This window comes from Oxyura jamaicensis, chromosome 6 (genome assembly GCF_011077185.1).
Source record: "Oxyura jamaicensis isolate SHBP4307 breed ruddy duck chromosome 6, BPBGC_Ojam_1.0, whole genome shotgun sequence".
In the NCBI taxonomy this organism is placed as follows: Eukaryota; Metazoa; Chordata; class Aves; order Anseriformes; family Anatidae; genus Oxyura; species Oxyura jamaicensis.
Genome location: NC_048898.1, coordinates 3,844,986 through 3,865,913, shown reverse-complemented (window position 1 = coordinate 3,865,913; position 20,928 = coordinate 3,844,986). Strand labels below are relative to the sequence as shown.

The window sequence follows — 20,928 nt, the reverse complement described above, 5'->3', positions numbered from 1 at the left end:
GCTGCGGTTGCATGGAGGAGCGGGGGCCTCCCTTGCCCTCCCCGCGGCCGCCACCGCGCCGGGCCCCGGCCGCCGGGCCGCGCTGCGGCGCCTGCCGATGGCGTCAGAGCCGGCCGCGTCCCGCCCGTGGGGAGCACAACTGAGGAGAGCAGAAGCGAGGCCGGCCCTGCGGGGTGCAACCCGCGCCTCATGCCCTCCTGGGCTAGCGCTTCGAGCCGGCCGCACCACGAGCATTTAAACAGAGTCAGTCTGCGAGTGTGGCTTCGTGAGCGTCCACGCTCAAGTTTCGGAGCGCATCAGAAAGGGACGTAGACGCTGCAATGAAAAAGTTATATTTCTTGGAATCAGAGCGATCAAAGCCAGCATCGTATTTGTAGCCAGAAGGAGTGTTGCGCAACTTCTTAGGCTGTCCACAGCGTCTTTGATAAATACACTGCACAGGGCTTACCAGAAACCATTTAGAGGACAGGAGCTCAACATGCAATGAATGCCAATGCACATCACAGGCGAGGAGCATACCTGAAGGCACACATTAGCGAGCAAGTTAATGCTGTCAGCTTTTCAATACATTTGCTGCAGTTACTCACATTTCTTACACTTTATGCCCCATACGCATTGAGCAAGTGTTCAGAACATTCTGCTTTCAGCTTGTGTCAAACCGCATTCAACAGACATTACTTTTTTTTTTTTTTTTTTTTTTTTTTTGCCTTTAACAGACTACAACTCTTAAGGAACAAGTTTGTTTCAGCACTCAGTTACATGTTTGATCATTACTTACATGGGGAGTAACTGTTTTAATACGCATTTTTTTCCAATAATAAAATACATAGCAAGGATGTGCAGAGACTTCTCTTGCTGGCAGAGTATGAAACACCCTTTACAGCAGCCAACTCAAGCCTTTTAACATTTAACAAACCAGCAATTCATTGTTTTTGTTCAGGTCACCCTCTTGAAATCTCCAATGCAAAATCAACTATCCTATTATGAGTTATTTGAACACCCAGGTTTACAGTAACTGTTCAGACAGTTTTCTAAAGTCAATTTGTGTTCTGGGATCCTGCTCAGGAACTGAGGCACAATTGCACTGCTTGGACAGCCCCAACGGTAAACAATTTATTCTATCTACTGTTTTCACCCAAGTGTTGCAACAATACTGACAGCTGAAAGTCTTCTAGAGTTTCACGAAGAGCTTGAAAAATCTGGTAACCACATAAATGTCCTGTTGCTTATTTTCGACAGCGGTGAGGTATTTCAGGAAGAAACTTTGTCAGACCTTGTAATTTAGGGAAGCGCGCACCATGACTGGGTACTTTTTAGGAAAGCAGGAAGAAACTTGTATTGCAAAGTTAAACAGAACATCTTCTCAGAGAAACACTACCACAATTAAATTCAGCAGTGAACTTTATGTTTGGCCTAGAACTTTTAAAATTCTCTTTGTACCTTTAAATCTTAACGTTCTTACTACAATCACTTCATCTTCTTACCTTGAAATGTTTATGCCCTTTGCAGGATTTTTCTGGTGACTCTCTTTTATGACCCATTCTTAAAAGTAATCAGCATTTTTAATGTCACTCAAGTTATACTCATGCCAGCCTTCCCTTGCAGATTGACTGTACAACAGGGGAAGACATAGAAGTCAAGACACTCAAGAGAATAGCTGCAAAGTGGAAGAAAAACTCAAATTGGTAATAGGTAATTTTGTTGATAGATGTAATTACTTTCTATTTGTTCGCCTTTGTTGCACTGTTAAAGATACTTGTTTTTATTAAGATGTTTCAAGCAATTATCAATTTAAACAAGCTATCGTCTACAGTTAGGTAATCTATTCTCATGGCAGTTATTTCTGGAAAGGTAGTTTTCATTACTCTTAAAATGCTCAGGCATGCCTAGCTCTCTTTTGAGACAATCATTCAAGTTTTCATCAAGCATCACACCTCTAGGCTTTAGGGTTTTTTTTCTTCTTTATATTAATTTCTGATCTTTACAGGTTACTGACCTGAAGTGATATCTATCTAGCTGTTCATTTGTCCTAACCTATACCCAAAGCCACCTTAAGTCCCAAGCTTCTGCACACAAGACTCAGGAGTTTCAAGTTTTATTTTTTTCTTTCTCCCATAGAGACATGGCTTACAAATTGAAAACATCTAGGGAAGTCTTAATACCTTGATACTATTGCATCTTGAGCTTTCTGGCACCACATAAAGGTACTGATGCTGCTTCCCAAGGTGAACTGAGCCAGGAACCAAGGTTGACCCACAGCACAGGCTGCATCCTCACCAACAGGGTGCAGTCCTGTAGCAGGAGAAGCAGACTTAGGTGCTGGAAACAGGCTCTAACACTCTCATCAGGAGACAAAGCGGGTCTAGGGTCCATTAACAGAAGTACATTGGGAACAATAGGAGATAAAACCTAAAACAGGACTATAGATAAGTCTAAAAATTATCCAGTAACAAGGTCCACTAAGGAAACAAGGCCAGAGCCAGGACTACCTACAGCCACACCTATAACATAGCTCAAATAAGGAATAGGTGCCCAGGTTTGAGCTTAAATTGAGCTGCTGGGCCCATGGACGGGGAGGGCCCAGGTGAGGCTGGTCAGGGCCATTAAATCCTGTTGGTACAATCAGGAGCCTCATAGTCCCTATCTGTGTCTTGTCGGTGAGGTCTTTAAGGAACAGAAATATTTGATTCTCCAAAGTTATTGAACTTGCAAACACAGCAGTGCCAAGTTTCTTTAAAGTGTCCTCTACTTTTCTTTCAAGTGTAAGGAAGAGGTGTAGACTTCATGCATTCTTGTGTTACTTAATAAGGCTACTGCACAAGTGCAGCAGACTTGAAGCACCCATAGGTGCCAGGCTGGCGCGTAAAAAGTTAGCTAGTGTCTTCCCAGGCATAGTGTTTACTGCCAGACTATGTTTATTGGCCAGGCACAGCACAGTTAGTCTGCCCTCATGCATTATACCGCTCATGCATAGTCATGTAGTGAAGTGTGGGCCAAGATTTCCCCAAAAAAATGGGAAATAGGGGCAAACTACTGCCCCATGTGGTTTACAGTCTGCTCTCAAATTGCCCTTTTGAAAGGAGGGTGGCAAGCTGGGGCCGTCCTTGGAAGATTTGTTCCGTAGGCTGTGTGTAGTCTGTCAGCCACAGGTCAAGAACATCCGACAGAAAATATTTAGATTAAATGCAATGGACCTGTATAAACTGGGGCAGAAGAGGGAATTATTGTATTATAAAATAGTATTAACACTTAAGCTGTCTGTGTTCGGTACGCTTCCAGATGTTACCTTACTTTCAGTGCCTGTCAGGCAGGTAGATACTATCTCCAGAACCAGGGCCAAGAAAGACTAAATGAGGAAGTCATTGTCAAAACCACAATTAGAATTCAAAAGTTTCTGCATTAAACACACGTTATTCAAGACTTCTCTTTCAGATACTGCCAACTGACAATTCTGTGGGTGATTTATCTGATTATCTGTGTTACAAAGACATTAGAAGTGCCTGGCTTGCGTTCAGGTGGGTTCACAGGCGCAGCCCCGCAGCAGTGTGCTTCCCGTAACTTCCCAGGTCATGGCTGGTCCAAGAGCTGGCCCCTCACTTTTTCTCACCAGAGGCCAAGTCAATAAATAGGAGGGAGGCTTTGCAAGGTAGATGCTTTAACCCATGGTTTGTAATCACACAAGAAGCCAGCTCTAATGTCTCAGCATCACATTTCCATTACAAGCACCTGGCACCAGAAGTCTACATAGGACAGATCCAATCTTTCCCTTACAGAACAGTTCAGGTGTCTTTGTGGTGTAATTCCTAGGGGGGTTGGCTTGTGGAGGGCTTGACTCAGGCTTGGCAGCAGTGACCTCTAGCCCTCCCTAGCATGGACTGAGGATAGATGATCAGAGGTCTGATCCAGATGACTCTGCAGGACTGATTTTGGGCCAGCATACCTGAACAGTTCTGTTTCCAGCATCAGGGCACAAATAGGCCTAAATGGTCCTGATCAGCTGCACCTGGGGCCTCTACCCACATGCTCTGCCCTAGGACACAGGACCACTATTTAAGCTCATCCCTGGGTTATATATATATATATATTAATATGTAAAATGGTGGTTTTCTTTAGTTTTCATGGACTCTGCCCATATTCACTTGGATTATGTCAAGCCTTATTTTCCTATTGGTCCCTAGAACTGTTTCTGATCTCCTTGTTGACTTCTTGGTCTATCTTCAGATATGTCTCATCATCTGACAGCAGTGCTCCCTAGGGCTCTTTGCTGGACCTGGTTGCTGTCACCAGACCTGTTCTGTTTTCCTTGCATGGGTGGAGTGGCGTGGGCAGTGGCCAGCATGGTTCCTGTCCCCCGCTTACATTATTGTGCTTGGCTCCCTCTTCCTCAGGGAGCAGATGCTCTGCGTGGATCTCTGGTACCGAGTGCAGACCTGACTTTTGCTAGAGGTGACAATGATGTGGAGCTACTTCTGTATTCCTGCATTATATTCTTCAGTACTTCATTGCCCAGTTTTATTTGTTCTGCAGGTAAGTGCCAATTCCAACATTCATTTGGATAAACGTGCAGGGATGGTAGTGCTGTGTCAGGCCAAAGGTCTACCAGCTGAAAACTATCTCTGGCAGTTGCTAGTAGCACATCTCTGGAAGAAGGCTGAAGTAGCTAGCATACAGGGCTGTTTTCTTAAGATACCCTTTTATCTTCCAGTAATGCACAGCTGAAATAGCACTCTTCTATTAAGCAGATTTTGATTCAATTTCCTCCCATGAATTTTTAAGAATACTTAACCTGTTAAGACTTTTAGCATCTACAGTGCTTTGTAGCAGTGAGTTACATGGTTTAACCATACACTGTATGAAAGTAGTTGTCATCTGATGTGTTTATTTGATAAATTGGCTTGAAATAGTGATCATTCTTTGTTAATACTTTGTGTTGTTTGTTTTTAAAATATACTATTTGGTGTTTAACCCAGCTGGCCATTTTTCCAGGGTGAAAGTCTTGGAGTGCTTAGTTGCTCCTTGTACTTCTGGCTGCTATTACCACCCTTGTGTCTTCTTAGGTGGTGCCTGTCACTCTTTAATCTGTGGGGATAAGAACTGTGTGTTATATTGAAGATCTTGGCAAATGATAGATTGGACTAAATGATGGGTTGGTGGTGTCTCCTGCTCCGTTTTCTCCTCCTTTTGTAATGGCTCCTGACACTACTGAGCACACAGAAGAGTTTTGAAGAACTGCCTGATAGAGTACCAGGGTCTCTGCTTTGAATGATAGTAGCTAATTCAGAGGCTGTGATTTCTGTGTTTTCCCCATGTGCCTCGCTTTGCGTTTTAGTCAAAGAATTTCATCCACCATTTTGTTGTCCAGCCAGTCGTTACTGTAAGTTCTTTCTACAAATTTTTACACTCTGCTTTTGTTTTTGCTGAGCATCTTAGCAGTGTCAGGAAAGATTGTCACCTTGTGCTACTCGGTTGTTTGTTAGTATTTAAAAAGACCACAGGCATATGTCTGTGTTCATGAAAGCAAACAAATGTTAATTCTAGTTTGTTTCTTAGCTTTTAGTGGAGTTCTTAATGGGGCAGTGATTGAACATGTTAGTGTTTGTTTGATTCTATTACACTTTTTATTCCACAAGCCTTTTCCCTTGTGCTTGTTGCTTTCCTCCAGGTTATGTGTTTCTCCTTCTGTTTTATTCAAGCCCACACTTTCTAATGTGTTCCCATCTTGCCAGGAACCATGCTCTTAGCTTATGTGGGGTTTTATCATCAGCTTTCAGTTTCCTTCTACTAGCTATGTGCAGCACTAAGAGAGCAATAGTTCTTCTCAAATCATGTATTCTTTCCTAATTAAAGTTTGTTACCTCTTCTTTTTGTTGGGCAAGTTACTAGAATGACAGAAGTCTTGATATCCTGCACTGCACAAAGTAATCTACCCAAACCCTCAGAGGGGATGGCTACACCCTGAATAGAGAGCTCCCATCCAGCGTTAAAATTAGCAGCTAGTGAAAGAGGATCAGGCAAAAGCTTTAATTTCAGGTGTATGTGCTGCTGGGTTTGCTGTATTATATCTGAGATGTCTGTGAGCTTGGCTAAGGTTCCCATATCATATTCCTTTTCGGCTGCAAGGAAATGAAGAAGAGAGAAGAGGATGGAAGTACAAGCTGGTGATGGGTAACCACTGGCTCTGAACTGATGCCAGGAGGAGATGGCAGGAATAATAAGCCATGCAGGTCTGTGCTGCCTCTCCTTTCTCACGCAAATTAAAGTAGGTAGTAAAATACTTGTGTTAAAACACTCTTGCAGGAGTGGATGTGGGCAGTGCTGCTGCTCTTATAGCAGAGAAGCCTCTCTGCAGACTTGCATTTGAATGGCTTGCTTCACATTTTAAGTACTTTCTAGTGCAACGGCCAGAGACTTAATAACGAAGCTTTTTTAAAAAAATACTTCTAAGCTGTAGAGTCTCGTAGATCCCCTTCCACCAGCAGTTTTTCAGCGTGAGGAGACACTAGCCTTGGTGGCCTTCTTTGGGCTGTGCTGATGACTCGGGTAGGACGAGCGGGTCCAGCCTGGTTACTACCAGGCAGCTCTGGGAGGCAGCAGCGGTGCCTGGGGGGCTCCCGGCGGTTCTCTCTTGCGGGGGGTCACCTCTCAGCCCCAGGGCCGTGCGGGCTCAGGGCCCCTCGTTTCCCCGAGCCGGGCCAGCCGCGGGGGAGGGAGGGGGGCGGGGGATCCGGCTCCAGCGGCGGGGATCCAGGGCGTGTTTTGCCGCCTGCCGGGAGGGCCGAGTGCGGCGAGCTCCCCGCCGAGCCGCCCCCTCCCCTCCCCTCCCCTGCCCTCCCCTCCCCGCTCCCTCCCGGAGGGTCCGGCCGGGGCCGCCGCCGCCCGCACGTTTCACCGCCCGCCGCCGGGGCTCCGCCAGCCACGCTGGGCTCGTCGCGCCGCGGGGACCGGCAGCGAGGCGGGAGCCATGAACCCAGCCGCGCCGAGCCGGCGCCGAGCCAGGCCAGCGTCGCCCCTCGCCGGTAGCCGCGGGCTGGCCGCGCCGCAGCCCTGGTACGTACCTGGGGGGGGGGGGGGGGGACGGAGTTGGGGGGTCTCTGCTTCCTCACGCTTTTAATTTTTAGCACCCCCGCACCCTCTTCTTCCTCCGCCCGCTGAGGAGTTGGGTAGGGGGTGGCCCTGGAGGGGCGGTGGGGCAGCCCGCGGGCTATTGAGCACCGACGGAGCCAACGAGCCCACTCCTGCTGCCCCCCGCGGCCAGAGCCTGCCTGCAGAAACCGGCCAGGCCAGCGTAACCGCCTGCAGCCCCCCCGGAGGGGCATGGAGCCATGCAAGGGACCCTGTCCGGCAGCCACCCCGACTGCGGGCGGGGGCCGTGCAGCGCTGCCAGCAGCAGCCGCTTCACGCTGGGCCCCGGGGGAGCAGCCCCGGGGCGAGTTCCCCCCTCCCCGGTCTCCCCCGGCTTTGCAGGGGGGCGGCCCCTTTGTCTGTCCCCTGCAGCCCCGCGGGGACCGCCCGCCCCCGGGCGGGTCGCGGGGCCGGCGGGCCACGAGGAGCCGCCGCCTCCCCCAGTGCCGGGCCTGCCCCTTCCCTCCTTCCCTTCCCTTCTCCCCTTCCCTCTTTCCCTTCCCCCCGGGTCCGCCCGCTTGCGCTCGCTGAAGGAGGCAGAGCCTGGCCCGGCCCAGGGGGGCCTCAGCCCCTCGGTGCCGCCGGGCAGCTGAGCCCGAGCCAGGCGGCCCCGCCGTGCCCTTTAGGGAGTCCCGGGGCAGGAACGGGTGAGGGAGTAGGATGGCACGGCTCGCTGCGAGGGATGGGTGAGGGAAAAGGACAGGGCAGCCTGCAGGGGGGCAGGACCTCTTCGTCTTGCCAAGGTACAGCTCAGCACACCCCAGGAGGGTGTAGGGTCTGCAGAAGGCACGAGGCACAGCAGCAGTTTGAGGAGTTGTGCCTGTCGTGTGCCCAGCCGATTCTGCACCCCAGAGAGACTTTAAAGAGCAACAGGGTGCGACCAGCACAGACCTGGCCAGAGAGCCCCGCTTCCAGTGGCATCAATGCTATAACAGCAAAACTGAGCAACCATGCGCTTGCAGCGCTAGATATCTCAAGTGTGACCAAACAGGCTTAAAGGGCAAAGGTGTCTCTTTAAATTTTACAGCCGGCGTAGAAACCTGTGAAAATAATTTTAAAATCTTCCGAGTAGTAGTTTTTCCCACCTGTGCTCAGTACGCTTTTTAAGGCTCTTTTATGGAGAGGTAGAGGGCTCTTCCACACAGTAACTACCTTGTTTTCATTAATGTCACTCAACACAAGAGTAGGGATTGAATCCAGAAAACGTTGCATTTGTTCTGGGTCTGGGCAGGTAGCCGGGCTGGCCCTGGCTGTGAAGGAGAAGGCTGGGTTATGCAGGATGGGCTGGTTTACACGGGGCAGGTAATCAGGGAAGAATTCAGGGCGAGACTGAGGAACTCTCTGATAGTTGTGATTTCTGTAGAACCGAATTCTTCATTGTGTAATAATTCACAATCCCCACTGATAATGTTTTATTATGGCTGGTGCACTACCAGTGCTTGTTAAAGCCAGCCTAAGCATTTCCATCCTGCTTTCTGTTTTCAGTTACTTACATTTCAAAACACCTTTCAGGCTGAAATTTTCCAGGCTTAATCTTTGCCTGAAGGTTCTTCCCTCCACCTCCCCCTTCTTTTAATTGAGTTTGAGATAAGGTGATTCAGTTAGGGTGGTTGTTTTTTTTTTTTTTTTTTCTTAAGGTAAAATCTTCAAAGAATGGAGTCCAGTGCTGTCAAAAAGAAAATCATTGTTTAAAACAGCATAAATGTAGAATTGGGAGGAAATATGATTAGTTTGGGGGTGTGTGTTTTTTTTTTTTTTTTTAATCCCAGAATTCTGGGAGTATTGTGTCGGAAAAGGTTTTCATTTGATGAGCCTTTAGAAATTACTTATCTTTTTGCTTTTTAGCATTTCTTCAAGTTAAGGTCAGTGTTTGGCTGCGCTTAGCAGATGAAAGCAAATGCATGTTGCTCCCTGGGTCGGGAGAGGTGATGCTTGCGCATGCGGTGTGAGCCTTCACAATGGGTTTTTGGTGCCAGTTGTTTGAGGTTTAATTGAGTTGTGTGGTTTAAGCATGTGTGGTTCCTTGCCTCTTTTCTTTTTTCCTTTTTTTAATTGTTCTAATAGTGCTTTCCCTAAGCTAGGAGGGCTTTTTTGTGGTGCTTTTGCTAGTTTCCTTCACTGTGCAGGCTCCAAAGTGTATGCTGAAGTCATGATGTTGCATAATGCTGGGTCTTGACATCTCCTGCTGAATTCAGTGAGACTGAGAATGCAAGCCTTAGGGCAGTCCTCAGCTCCCTGTGCAGAGGGGGGGACGTGGGACCTGGTGGCAGTCCTGTTCTGCTCCAGGCTCAGAGGCAGGCTTCTGGGTCCAGGAGGGACAAACATCAGGGCGAAGGCCATGCTGCTTGACCAGCTGCTGAGCATCAGCAGCAGGATTATGCTCTCAAACGGAGGCAGCATCCTGCAGCGCCTGTCCCAGATTGTCGTTGTGCTACTGGGAAGCATTATCTTAAGTCTAAGTTGAATACAGCTGGATAAAATACTCCAGTTTACCTCAGGAGTGGCATGATCCTGGAAAGCAAGCTGGTGAACATCAATGTAGAAAAATAGAAAACAGTGCTGTTGGAAGGCCTGCAAGGCTGCAGCCCTGTCTGAAGTGGTGGTCCTGCAGGAGAGGTCTGAGAGGTTGTGGTGGTGGGTGATGGGGAGAGGCCTCTACAAGAGCCTGTGTACAATAATTCATGGTCCTGAGAAGGCAGGTGAGAAGTTTCATTTCTGTTTCTTAACCAAAACCAAATGGATGCTCAAGGATTAAAGGGGGGGGGGGGGGCGGGGCAAGAAGGATGGATTTAAAGCTAATTCCCTCCTCTTAACCCATTTCCCTTCTTTTCATATACAAAGTGTTGTACAGAGCAGTCAGGAGACGCAGAGAATGGAGCAAGATTGAAAAGCAGGTGCAGCTGGGAGGAACATCCAGATGATATGACAATTCTGAACGGGCTGAAAAAAGATTTTGTATCTAGCACGAGGGTCAGGTTTTCCACTTTCGGTCTTTTCAGGTGTGTCTTGCATCGTCCTTTAAAGCACTTGCAGCTGGAAGATGAGATGCTCCTCAATTCAAAATTGTAGGTCAGAGGTTGTGTGACATCCAGGTCAAATGGAGACCCTTATTGCTTGGGACCTGTTCATTATTGCTGAAGTAGCTTTTTTGAAAGCTTCTGGATCTTTTCTAGCTGATTTCAAGTGACTTTTAAAAAGACACCTAAACACTGAAACAAAATGCATTTAATTAGTTAATTCTGGTTGTAGCAAAACCAGGCTTGACTATTGCTAGCTGTGTGATTTTTTTCCCATGCAGCTGTGTTTTTTTTTTTTTAGGGGTCATTTGCTCTCTTTCATGATGTCATGAAAAGGCTGCCATCATTTTATGAAAACATACCTTTCAATTTGTTTCAGATTTCCACTTAGTTATGAAACAGAATCTTGATAAACACTACTTCTAAAAGGATTTTTTTTTTCATTTTCTTCACACAAAATAATGTAAGTAAATAAGAGAAGCTTTTTTTCTTCCTTTTTTTCTTCCTTTTTTTTTTTTTTTTTTTCTGGAGGCATTCCAGCAATATGGGGTTAAATTCCCCTTGGTGCTTTGTAGACGAGATTCTCATTATAGCTGTTTGGAATTTTGACCCAGATGAGACTAGAAGATTTAGCCCTTGATTAGCTTTTCAGTGGTATTTGTTGAGGATTATAGCAGTCAGTGGGATTGCTCCAGATTTATTACTGTCAGCAAAACTTAAGCAACTGGCCTTACAACCAGCTTTTGGTTTTGCACATGAATTAAAGAGATAAGTCAGCTCAAGTAACAAGCAGTTTCAGGATGCACTGTTATTATCTAGGGCAGTTCCCTGCAAACCCTCCTGCACCTATTACCTGGTTCACTTTATAGGGATGCCCGTCCTTTCTCTCGGGGAGGGCATGGGAGGTCCCATCTGACGTGGCATTGAGAGGAGAGCATTGAAGTAAGTTTGTTTCTCTCCAGGGTGGTGAAAAACTGACAAGTTGTTGTATTGACCCATGAGGTTTATATTTGATAATCCTTTTTAGTTGACATAGATATTTTGGAAATAAATATTCTTGCTTTGAAATGTGACTAGTGTGGTGTTGGTATTGGCTGTCCTTAAGAAGTGAGGCGAGGCAATTTGCAACTGCTGCAGGCATCAACGCAGAGTCATTGCCAGCCCTTTAAATGGAAAAGGGAGGGTAAAATATTCCTTAGTGCAACAGAAAACAAAACTTGAAGGCTCAGCTTGTAGCTACCTAATATTTTGGTCCTAAATGTAGAAATGTAAACAAGAAAGTAACAATGTAATTTGGTTTTATTAGAAACTTTCTTTTTAAAATGCCATTTTTCATCTAGCAGTTAAGGTGATTGTGGCAGAGTAGTACTCATCAAGACTCTGGGGTTTCTTTAAGTGCAAGTGAGGATTTCGTGCTGACAGGCATTTTTCCCAGGAGCTTACAATCACCTCGGAGGTCAGGTGCTCAATCCCAGACAAATAAAACTGGAGTCCAGTATTAAAAGAAAAGGGAAAAAATAAGGCCTTCAGAGATGTATTACTCAGGTCTATATATTTCCAGGGACAAAATCAAAACAAAATGGATACAGTTGCTGCTGGTTTCTGTAGGTTCCTGTATTGTCATTTCTGAGCAAGACAATCCTAACAGCCCATCTCATCTTCTCTAGCACAGTATTTAAATGCCAGGCAATTTCCTACAAATAACAGCATTCTTTCTTTACCAAGAAAAAGATCATCAACCCATCTGTGTTCAGAGCCTCTGATTTTGGCTCTGAAAAGCAGCAACACTTTGACACTTACTTTTCTATATTCTTGCCAGACAGTTGGGTTTCTGTTACAAACAGAAACCAGAACCAAAATGTAATGGGATAGTCTTACTTCTTCGGTCTTGAAGCAACAGTGTTGAAATTTCTAAATGCAGGTGAAAGCATATCACATCAATACAATTTGAAAGAAAAATAAAGATTGACAAGATATAAATGAAGCTTCTATTTGATAATTTTGGACATCATGCTTCCAAAACTTCCACAGCAGCAGTGGCTGCTGTTTATGTAGAGAAGTAGTATGACTAAAGTGTTAACACACACTTGGTATCTTCAGAAATCCTGTTTCCATTCCTGATCTGTTTTCTCATCATTCTGCTTCTGTTTCAGGGCTGATAAAGAGAAAAAAAGCTTTATCTCCTCTCTTCTGGTCCCCTCCTGATTCACACATTCCCATACTGTCTGGCCCTTGTTTGCTTTCTTTCTTTCTTGCTCTCCTGACTATAGTCTCTGAAAGTAGCTCGCATTTCCTCTCCTACCACTGTTATGTAGCACCAGCCACTAATGGCTACAGATGCGCTGCCTGCTGCTTGTTTCCAGCTGGTTTTGCAGCCCTCCAGGCTATCCTGGAGCGAGGAGCCCTGTCTCATCAAACCACAAGAAAACTGGGAAGCTTTTTGCAGGCTGCTAACAACCAGTTTTCATAGACCTGTTGACATGCTGCTGATAGCCTCTTTGACACTGGATTCATGGAGTGGCAAGTGATGGCCACGCTCCCCTTCCCTCCTACCTTTCCAGGAAAGGGTAAGGGGAGGAAAGCTCTCAAATTACCTTAATTTCAGCTTTGTATTTATTTTATTTCAGTGTCTCACCCACCTTCTGTAGAGCACTTCTGCAGGAGCTGTTTAGGTCTTTGGCAATGGCCTTTGAAGGTTTATATTCCGTAGTACACAGGATCACTCAGCTTGCTGCTTCTGAATGGACAGGAACGGGGCTTCAAAGTGCTGTAAGCAACCTGCTAGACAGAAAAGAGTTTGGGAAAGTTAGCAGTAGCCTTGGCAGGTATTGTGCTGACTGGGCAGCTTGCTCCCAGCTGAGGCAAAGCTGGAGATGAGCTTACTGCTGGTGTGCTGTTTAGGGGGCAGCGAGAGATGGTGGCCCTGCATAGTAGGCCATGCACGTTGGCTGTGCTAGACCAGCCCCGTGGTGGGCTGATGAGCTTATCCTGGCACACTGCAATGCTGCTGTGAGTTTTTTGCACCCTTTTATGCTTAGATGGGATCTGTTCTTACAGAGCCTGCTCTCTTTACATGTTCTGCGCCTTTCTGTGTGCCCTGCACCAGCCAAACCTGGGTGGTGTAGTACCGTTACACATTAAGTAGGCTGGGCTGCACCAGCAGGGCTCTGCCTAAGAGCCCTGCTGGTCACCTAGGAATGGTGACAAAGGGAAGGCACTCTCCTACCAGAGACTAGAGTCTCTTGCTCTGGCTTTGCCTGCTCCCATTTTTTGGATGCTCTTGTCTACCCATCTGATCTATTTGAAGAGCTAAATACAACTTCTAAAGCCTTCCACAGGTATTGTAAAATAGCATGTACTTAAAAACTGTGTACTTAAAAGAATTGCTTCACACTTTAAAACCATAAAAAACACAAATCACCTTGAAGAAAATTGCTCTGGAGCAAGAAGAGTTGGTTGTATCCTCTGAGATGGCTGGGTTGTATTTGGGGAGGTCAGGGGCTTTTTCATTGCAGTCATATTTGGGGGCAAAAGCTTAGGATAAACCTTGTGGTAGGTATTGTGTTGATGGCAAATATAGTAGTAGTCCTGCTGGTGAAGCAGAGCTGATGGCTTGCATAGTACATTTGATATAGCTAGGCAGGACCCAGGCATGCAGCATAGTATGGTGTTCTGGTACGTTATCCCAGGACGTAACCCTAGGAAAGGAGATTCTTCCCTGGTCCAGTTCCTGTGTGAGCAGCACTACAAGCTAGATGTGCTTAGGGAGGTAGTTAATTCTCCCTTTTTACCTAAATTGTACCATGGTGGGCAGCCTGTTGGAGTGTGAAGGATGGCTTTGGGATGGTGTATGAGTGTGCGCACATACCAGGTGAACTCAGCTTTGTTCCTTTTCCCCAAATGTCGTTAGGGTGGTAGTTTTATGTTCCGCAGTGTGTCTGTGGATGTCAATTTTACCTCTTCTTTCCCAAGCAAAAGTGGCTAATAAACCATTAATAAGATTGAGAAAACTCAATCCTTTAAAAAATGGTATAAAATAGTAAATATGGGGTGTTGCATGATCACTAGAGTTTGGCTCACTTCTTCGTTGGTGTTCTAGGAGTTTAGGCAAGTTCTCCATTTTGCAGAATACTAATATTTTCAAAGCTTTTGTGTTGATTGAACTTCACACCCAATAACAATGTGTCTAGTCCTACCTCTGTATTTTGAAATGATTATTTTAGCATATGTGCTTCCTGTGGTAATTAGGCTTCTATTAATGTTATTTTATATCTTTTTCTATTTCAGAGTTGACTCTGTACCACTACAGAGAGCCGCAATGGGAGTGTGCAGTTTTCTATTGAAAAATTATCTCAAGAGCTCATGATTTTTTTCCATCTTTCTTCTTAACATTTCTACTACTCCGCAGACATGGCTCACCACGCAAGGCCTTCCAGATTAGCCAAAAAAGAAGAGATAGGCAAAAGGAAAACTAACCAGGGCAAAAAGAAATCTAGCCAAGTGAGAAAGAAAACTGCAAAGACTTCCACAAAAGCCGTTAGTTCTGGAAAATGCAAGAAGCCAGCACAAGAAAAAGATGTTAAGAAAAAACAGCAAGAAAAGAAACCAATCATGAGCTCTTCAGGTAGACTTCTCAGGAGCAGTGTCACCAGAACCTTGTCTGGAACACCGTGGGTGAGTTTGGAGAAAGCTGACAATATCCTCTTCCATAACCAGGATGCTTTCAACTTCAATGGCTTTACAATGTCTCTTCGTAACCGATCATTCTCCCGTAGATTTTCCCAAGCTCCAATAATTGCAAAACCTAGGAAAGCTGCAGCACAAAAAAGGCTAGAAACAAAGGAAAAGCATGAACAAGAAGCCTTGGCAGTAGTAGAAGAAAAAAATGTAGAAGCGGGTGAAAAAGCGTTGGAACAGGATTCAGCACAAAACGAGGTAGCTCCTCTGCCTGTAGAGGATGCTCCACGCAGCGCAGATGAAGAGCCTGCTGCCACATGTGCCAGTCAAGAGGAGGAGGTAGAAGTACCTGAAATAAGTGATGCTGTTCCAAGCAGTCAGGTAACTGATGGCGATACTGAAGTGTCAGAGGTGGGATCTCAGCATGAAGACCTGCCCTGTGAGCAGAACCCTGCTGATCTCAATGCAGATAGTTCAGCTGAAGCGTTTGTTGAAGATGCTGCACTTGTGCTTCCATCTTCTCCTGATTCCATAACTGCCTCTGAATCAAACTCGAAGGAGCATATAGAGGTTCCCTTCGACCCGGTGCCTAACAGTCAAGAACCTGACTCCGGTTCTGTTGATACCTCAGACCTCAGTTCAGCAGCAGCTGAAGAGTCAGTCCCGCTTGCTGAACCACACACCGAAACGGAGTCAGACCTGGTGCTAGCTAGTGAAGAACATGACTCGAGTTCTGCACCCATAGTTACCTCTGAGTTTAACTCACAAGAACATTTAGAAGATTCAAGCTTGCTCGCAGAGTCCTGCTTAAAGGCAGACTGGGATTTAGAGTCTGAGAATAAAGACTTTGTTTCAAATTCCAACTTGTTATCTGCCACTGAATCAAATTCACTTTTACATCTTGAAGGTGTAAGCTCGCCTGCAGAATCCCCCATGAAACAAGTTGTGGATTTTGTACCCGTTCACAAAGAACTTGACTCAAATTCAGATTTGAGCTGTACCAGAGAGATTTCAGAATCTGACTCACAAAACATATTTACAGCATGTGAACCAGTTTCCGATACCTCTTTAAGCAATATTGAAGTGGAGGATATTGAACAACTTGTTAAATGTATTGATGCAGAGACATTAATTTTGAATTCAGGTTATGTCCCCGCTTTATCGTCAGATTTGGAAAAAAGCACAGTCGATAAAATCTCCAGTGAAAGCTCTGGACAATTCTCTGAAGGTTTTGTTTCAGAGTTGCCTTCAAGCACGGAAATCTCTGCTCTTGCCTCAGAAAAAGCCATAAATGCAGACTTGCCAGCTGACTCAAGACTGCAGCATAATGATTATTCATCACAGCTGGGAAGTGTTGGAATAAGCTTGAATTTGGTTCAGGACAACGTGAGCGACAGCACTGAAGCAGTTGAGGCCTCAGGGCCATCCTCTCGTACAAATCCAGCTGGTGTTCACCCTGTTCCTTATTCAACTCTGATCCCTATGTTAGAGAAAAAGAAACGAAGGCGTTGTGGAGTCTGTGAGCCCTGTCTGCGGAAAACAAATTGTGAAGAATGCAGCTGTTGCAGGAAACGCAAAACCAGTCACCGGATATGTAAAAAGAGAAAATGTGAAGAACTGAAAAAGCCACCACCGCCGATCCCACTACCTCTTGAGGTAAGCCTGAAGAGTCTCAAATTAAGTCCCCCTTTTGAGGCTTGAGATGCATCTTAAAATTCTGCAAAGGGAAATGCTGGTCACTGTACAGCTTTAGAGGACTGAGGGTTTCTGTAGAGCTAGCAAGTTGTGTTGTGACTTTCTCTTGGTATCTATAGAAGGGTAGATTGAAGCGAGTTAGAGTTATGCTTGTTCCTCCTGTGTAAATGCATAAAATCAGCAGTGAGCATGGTTTAGCTCTGTGTTCTAGAGGGGAGGGGGGAAATGATGCTAGTCTTAGGAGACTGTAAATTATTAGGGAAAGGATGTGTGTTGCAAAATAGCTAAGGTTAACAGGCAAAAGAGGGAAGGCTGTGTGTGCTCTTCAGTTGGAGTTAGAATAATTTGCTTGTAATGAGTCCACATGTAGAAATAAATTCATAACCTTCAGGAGCAAACTGTAGCTGCATTTTTCCCTTTCACATCTCTCTGCCTTCCTAATTGTCTATTCTTCTGTTTCTTTCATTTCATTTCTCCTGTCACTTTCCCTTTGTCTCTCGTACCATATCCCTCACAAATACTTGTTTTTTCCTGTGTTTCTTACTCATTTTTCTGATCCATCAGCCTTTTATAACCCAGGTCATTACTTTTGGATCAAAGAGGAGGGGAAAAGACAGTCTGTATGCCCCTGTGATAACAGCACTGACCTTCTGAGAGATTTCAGTTCAAGATCAGGCTTTATATCAGGTAAGTAGGGAGTTGAACATCGATTTCCCACATCCCAACTGAATTCCCTGACCTCTGTGCTGCAGGGCCAGCCTCTGTGTGATGCTGGAAGCTGGTCTGCTTGGATAGTGGCTGAGCTGCAGAGGGGGAGATGCCATCCCAGTAGTTAAATCACTGGGACATTTGCCTTGGGATGTGGGAAACTCAGGTTCAAGTCTCTGCAGCAGCGTGCACTCTGAGCAGAGCAGTTCACACTGGGGGGAACGCACCTGCAAAATGTTTCTCAACAGCAGCTTCATTGCAGCAGGTAGAAATCCCCGGTTGCTGCGGAGATCTCAGGAGACCTCCTGTTTTCACCACTCCGTCCTATACTTGCCAGGTTTCGCAGACATGTCTGCTCCGTCTTCACAGAAGGCAAGGAGAAAGACAAGTCCCATAGCAGTGAGGGTATGGTATGTTCTCCTTCAAGGGAAGTGTATTTTAAATTAAAATGTTTAGGGAAGTAGGTTTAAACAGCTTGGCTTACAGTTTGGTCAAAATCCTTTTGTGTTTCAACTGTCCAAATAATCTTTTTAATAAAAGGGTAGGGACAATTAAAACCTGACTTTAAGATCTCTAATAAAGCAGTAAGGTGACAGAGGCTGATCCTGACTTGTTACAGCAAGAGAGTAGCACCATGATGTCCTTCTGTATTTATTCTTTAGCCAGTGGGACTGAAGAAGCTCGTGAGCATTGGTGTAGATGAGGTAGGAAACGGTTTGAAAGCCGTGTTTTAAAAAGGGGTTTGGCGGGGCCAGTGAAAGGAAGCACTCCAGTTTTTCTGTCAACCTTTGTTTTCCAGGCTAAACATACATCTTTTCTCGTTGCTCAGCCTGACCTCCTCCTTGCAGATTAGCCTTGCCCCTTCACCCTTCCCTCTTTAGATGTTCCTTTTGCTTTCTTTGAGGAATTCCTTGTTTATATGCCTTTCTTTGGCAGCTTATTTCTTGTGTGCTTTTATTTTATTAAACTGGTTGTGTTTTGTACAATACATTTAGAGCTGCACCAGAGGCCTCCTTCATTTCTCGTTAAATTTTGTATGAAGTTTGAGTACTGCATGGAGGAAATGAAGTATTCCTGACATTTAAGAACACGTTGGGTATTTTCTCATAAAATTCTATTTGAATGAAACCTGGTGCCTTTTCGGATATTCCTAGAAGCAAATCTGGTCTCCTGTATTCTGCAGAAACTCTGCTCTGAGAAAAGCATTTCCACAGCGTACATACGTTACAAGAGCTCTTTAAAGATGTTGAGATACGGGGCGGGTATCGCGGGAATGGGAAACAGTATCTCTGTTAGCAGCCATCCTTTAGATAAGATTTTCCCACTCCGGAAGGGAATCCCACTGTGTTTTCCCAAACTGTGATAGGGTTGGGACTGCGGCAGTGGGGACTTAATGCCAGCGATGTGGTTTGAATAGAGGGCAGCTGGAGAAAAACAGCTGTAGGTCTCTGTCCATGGTATAGAAAGTGAACGTAATTAGGAGAAATTACGCTGGCTTCAGTGCATTCATTCCTAGTTTGAGGAGCTGCGCGGCTCTGTCTGTCCTGGTGGTGGAATGTAAGCATTTTTTGGAGGTGATTCACTGGGAGGAGGGTGGAGGGGATGGATGTTCTCTGCACAATCACAGTTTAAACAGTGATGTTTTGCCTTAAAGGGAATCGTTTCTTTGCACTTTGAGTCAACAGTGCCGAAGTCAGGGAAGTCAATGAGAGCTCTGTGTTAGGTGGCTCTAGGAGAGCTGGTTGTGAGGCTTGGAAGTCTGTGCGTGGTGTTTAAAACAAAACAAAAAAACACACAAACACCAACCCACAAAATGCAGTGTTTTTCTTTTTCTTAAGGTCTTGTGTGGGTTTATGGATAGAGAGAGTCAGACCTGGCTTGTAGGATCCGTGAATGTAGTTTGAAGTGCATAGTCCAACACACACGGGTGTGTGCGCCCGGGCATTCAACCCCAAGAGAGTATCGGTTGCATGTTTGGAGCTGGTATTGGTTATGTTACTGTTATTTTCATTAATTCGCACATCATCCAGATAAAGATTTGAAAACTATATTGGACTTGAAAAATATCCCTTAAAAATAACAACCCCATAAACCCTCAGTGGTATGTTACCTCGCTGAAGGTAATGGGTTTTGCAGGGACGCGGCAAGCAGAAGGTCTGGAGAAAGCATTGCGGGCTCTGCTCACAGCCCCGCACGGCAGTGCCGCCACAGGTAATGCTGCCCTGCAGGGACTCGGGCTGTGGTGGCTGGGAGCTGGTGAAGAAATCCTAAACCTTTACTGGTTTCTGAAGGAGCAGCCAGATAAGGAAAAGGTGTGAGCAAGCTTTGAAAGGCAGGGGAAAAAAACTTGGTATTGCACCTCCAGAGAGGGATGGCAGAATATCGCAGGAACATTCCCCAGAGAAAAGAGCATTTGGACAAGCCCAGCAGTGGGGAACTTGGGCATTTTCTCCTGTTCTTCTGAGACTGCAGTTTTCAGAGCAGACGCAGGAACTGCTGAAGGTTGTTTCTCAGCTGTTTGCTACTAAAAGCCCACCTCATTTGGGGAAGCAGCCTGTGGGACTGCTGTCATGTCATGGCACACGTCCAGGTTGCCCGGGTGCGTTGCGGGGCAGGGCCTGGCGGTCTCCAGAGCTGCGTGTGGGGCAGTGAGGTGATGAGCCCTGCCTTATTTTTAGGTTCTCTGGGGAAAAGGGCTTTGCAGGGGCAGGCTGTGCAGATGTAACAGGCCGCTTTCCGCAGGACTTGCCCAGGTACCCTTGTCCTAGGGCCTGGAGGGGTTGTGCTGTGTGTTTTGTTTTGGCGTGGACTCTGGTGGGTGATAGAGGCGGGGGCTGCGGAGGCTCTGTGGGGTCTGGAATCGAGGGGAAAGTGGTGAGCAGGAGCTCGCTGGCCTTCCCGAGGTGTCTTAAGACATCTCATTTAATAGCTGTAATCCGAGGAGCGGGGAAATAGGACCCAACAATGAGGCCTGCTTGCTTGTGGCTTTCTGACGTGCTGCCGAAACCCCAGGCGTATTTAAGAAGGATGCTGCAATTAGAGGCGGCGGGCAGCTTGCCAGCCTGCCCCTTTTTCTTGGTTTCGGTTGGAAAATGCCGCTTTACCGGCGAGCTCCCCCAGCTCCGGGCTGTCTCGGCTCGAGTCGTTCCGGGGCGAGCTCCGCAGGGCTGCAGTCCGGCAGCCCCCGCGCACGACTCCGCTTTATTTGTAGGATTTTGGCAGCGGGGGGGCCGCCTGCGTGCGCCCCTTTGTCCCGCCCGCCCTCAGCCGCTGCCATTTCCCTGCCCACGCGCGCTCCCGCCCCGCGTGGGCTCCCCCCTCCCTCCCTCGCGCGCGCGCGCGTGCGTGCGGGTGCCCGCGGGCCGTGTCCTCGCCTGACCTCGCGAGCCCCTCGCGGAGCCACGCGGCCGCGCGGGTGGACGCCGCTCTCCCCCTCCACCCCCCCGCGACTCCGGCTCCGCGTCCCCTCGGCGGGTCCGGGCCGCGTCTTGCGGGCGGCCGTCGCAGGCCCGGCACAGGAGCCCCTTTGTTCGGGCAGCGCCGGGGGGGGGCGCTGCGGGGCGGCCGCCGCCTCCCCATTGGCTGGGCCGGGCGCGCGCGGCGGGAGCGGGGGGGGAAAGGAGAAGGGGGGTGCGCGCGCGCGCGCGCCGGGCCGCGCTCGCTCCCGCGCCGGCGGCCGGAGGGGAGGGCGGCGCTGCGGCAGGAAGCA

General features: G+C 47.0%; 2 protein-coding genes across 5 annotated transcripts in view; one reads left to right on the top strand and one right to left on the bottom strand.

Annotated features, from left to right (window-relative positions):
* Positions 1-224, bottom strand: part of SLC25A16 (solute carrier family 25 member 16) — a 21,835-nt gene extending 21,611 nt beyond the window's left edge. Inside the window, exon 1 of one of the 2 annotated variants that reach the window (XM_035330014.1) lies at positions 15-224. The gene's annotated coding sequence lies outside the window, so the exon portion shown is untranslated. The remainder of the gene's footprint in view (positions 1-14) is intronic. The other variant, XM_035330012.1, reaches the window with a different exon arrangement.
* The window catches only part of TET1 (tet methylcytosine dioxygenase 1), a 79,506-nt gene that overhangs the window by 7,940 nt on the left and 50,638 nt on the right, over positions 1-20,928 (top strand). The window contains exons 2-3 of one of the 3 annotated variants that reach the window (XM_035330010.1): positions 4,389-4,527; positions 14,427-16,472. In XM_035330010.1, the coding sequence (XP_035185901.1) occupies positions 14,550-16,472 (1,923 nt within the window). In that variant the 5' untranslated portion in view covers positions 4,389-4,527; positions 14,427-14,549. Of the gene's footprint in view, positions 1-4,388; positions 4,528-6,824; positions 7,048-14,426; positions 16,473-20,928 lie in introns of those variants that run through there. The other 2 variants (XM_035330011.1, XM_035330009.1) reach the window with 2 other exon arrangements.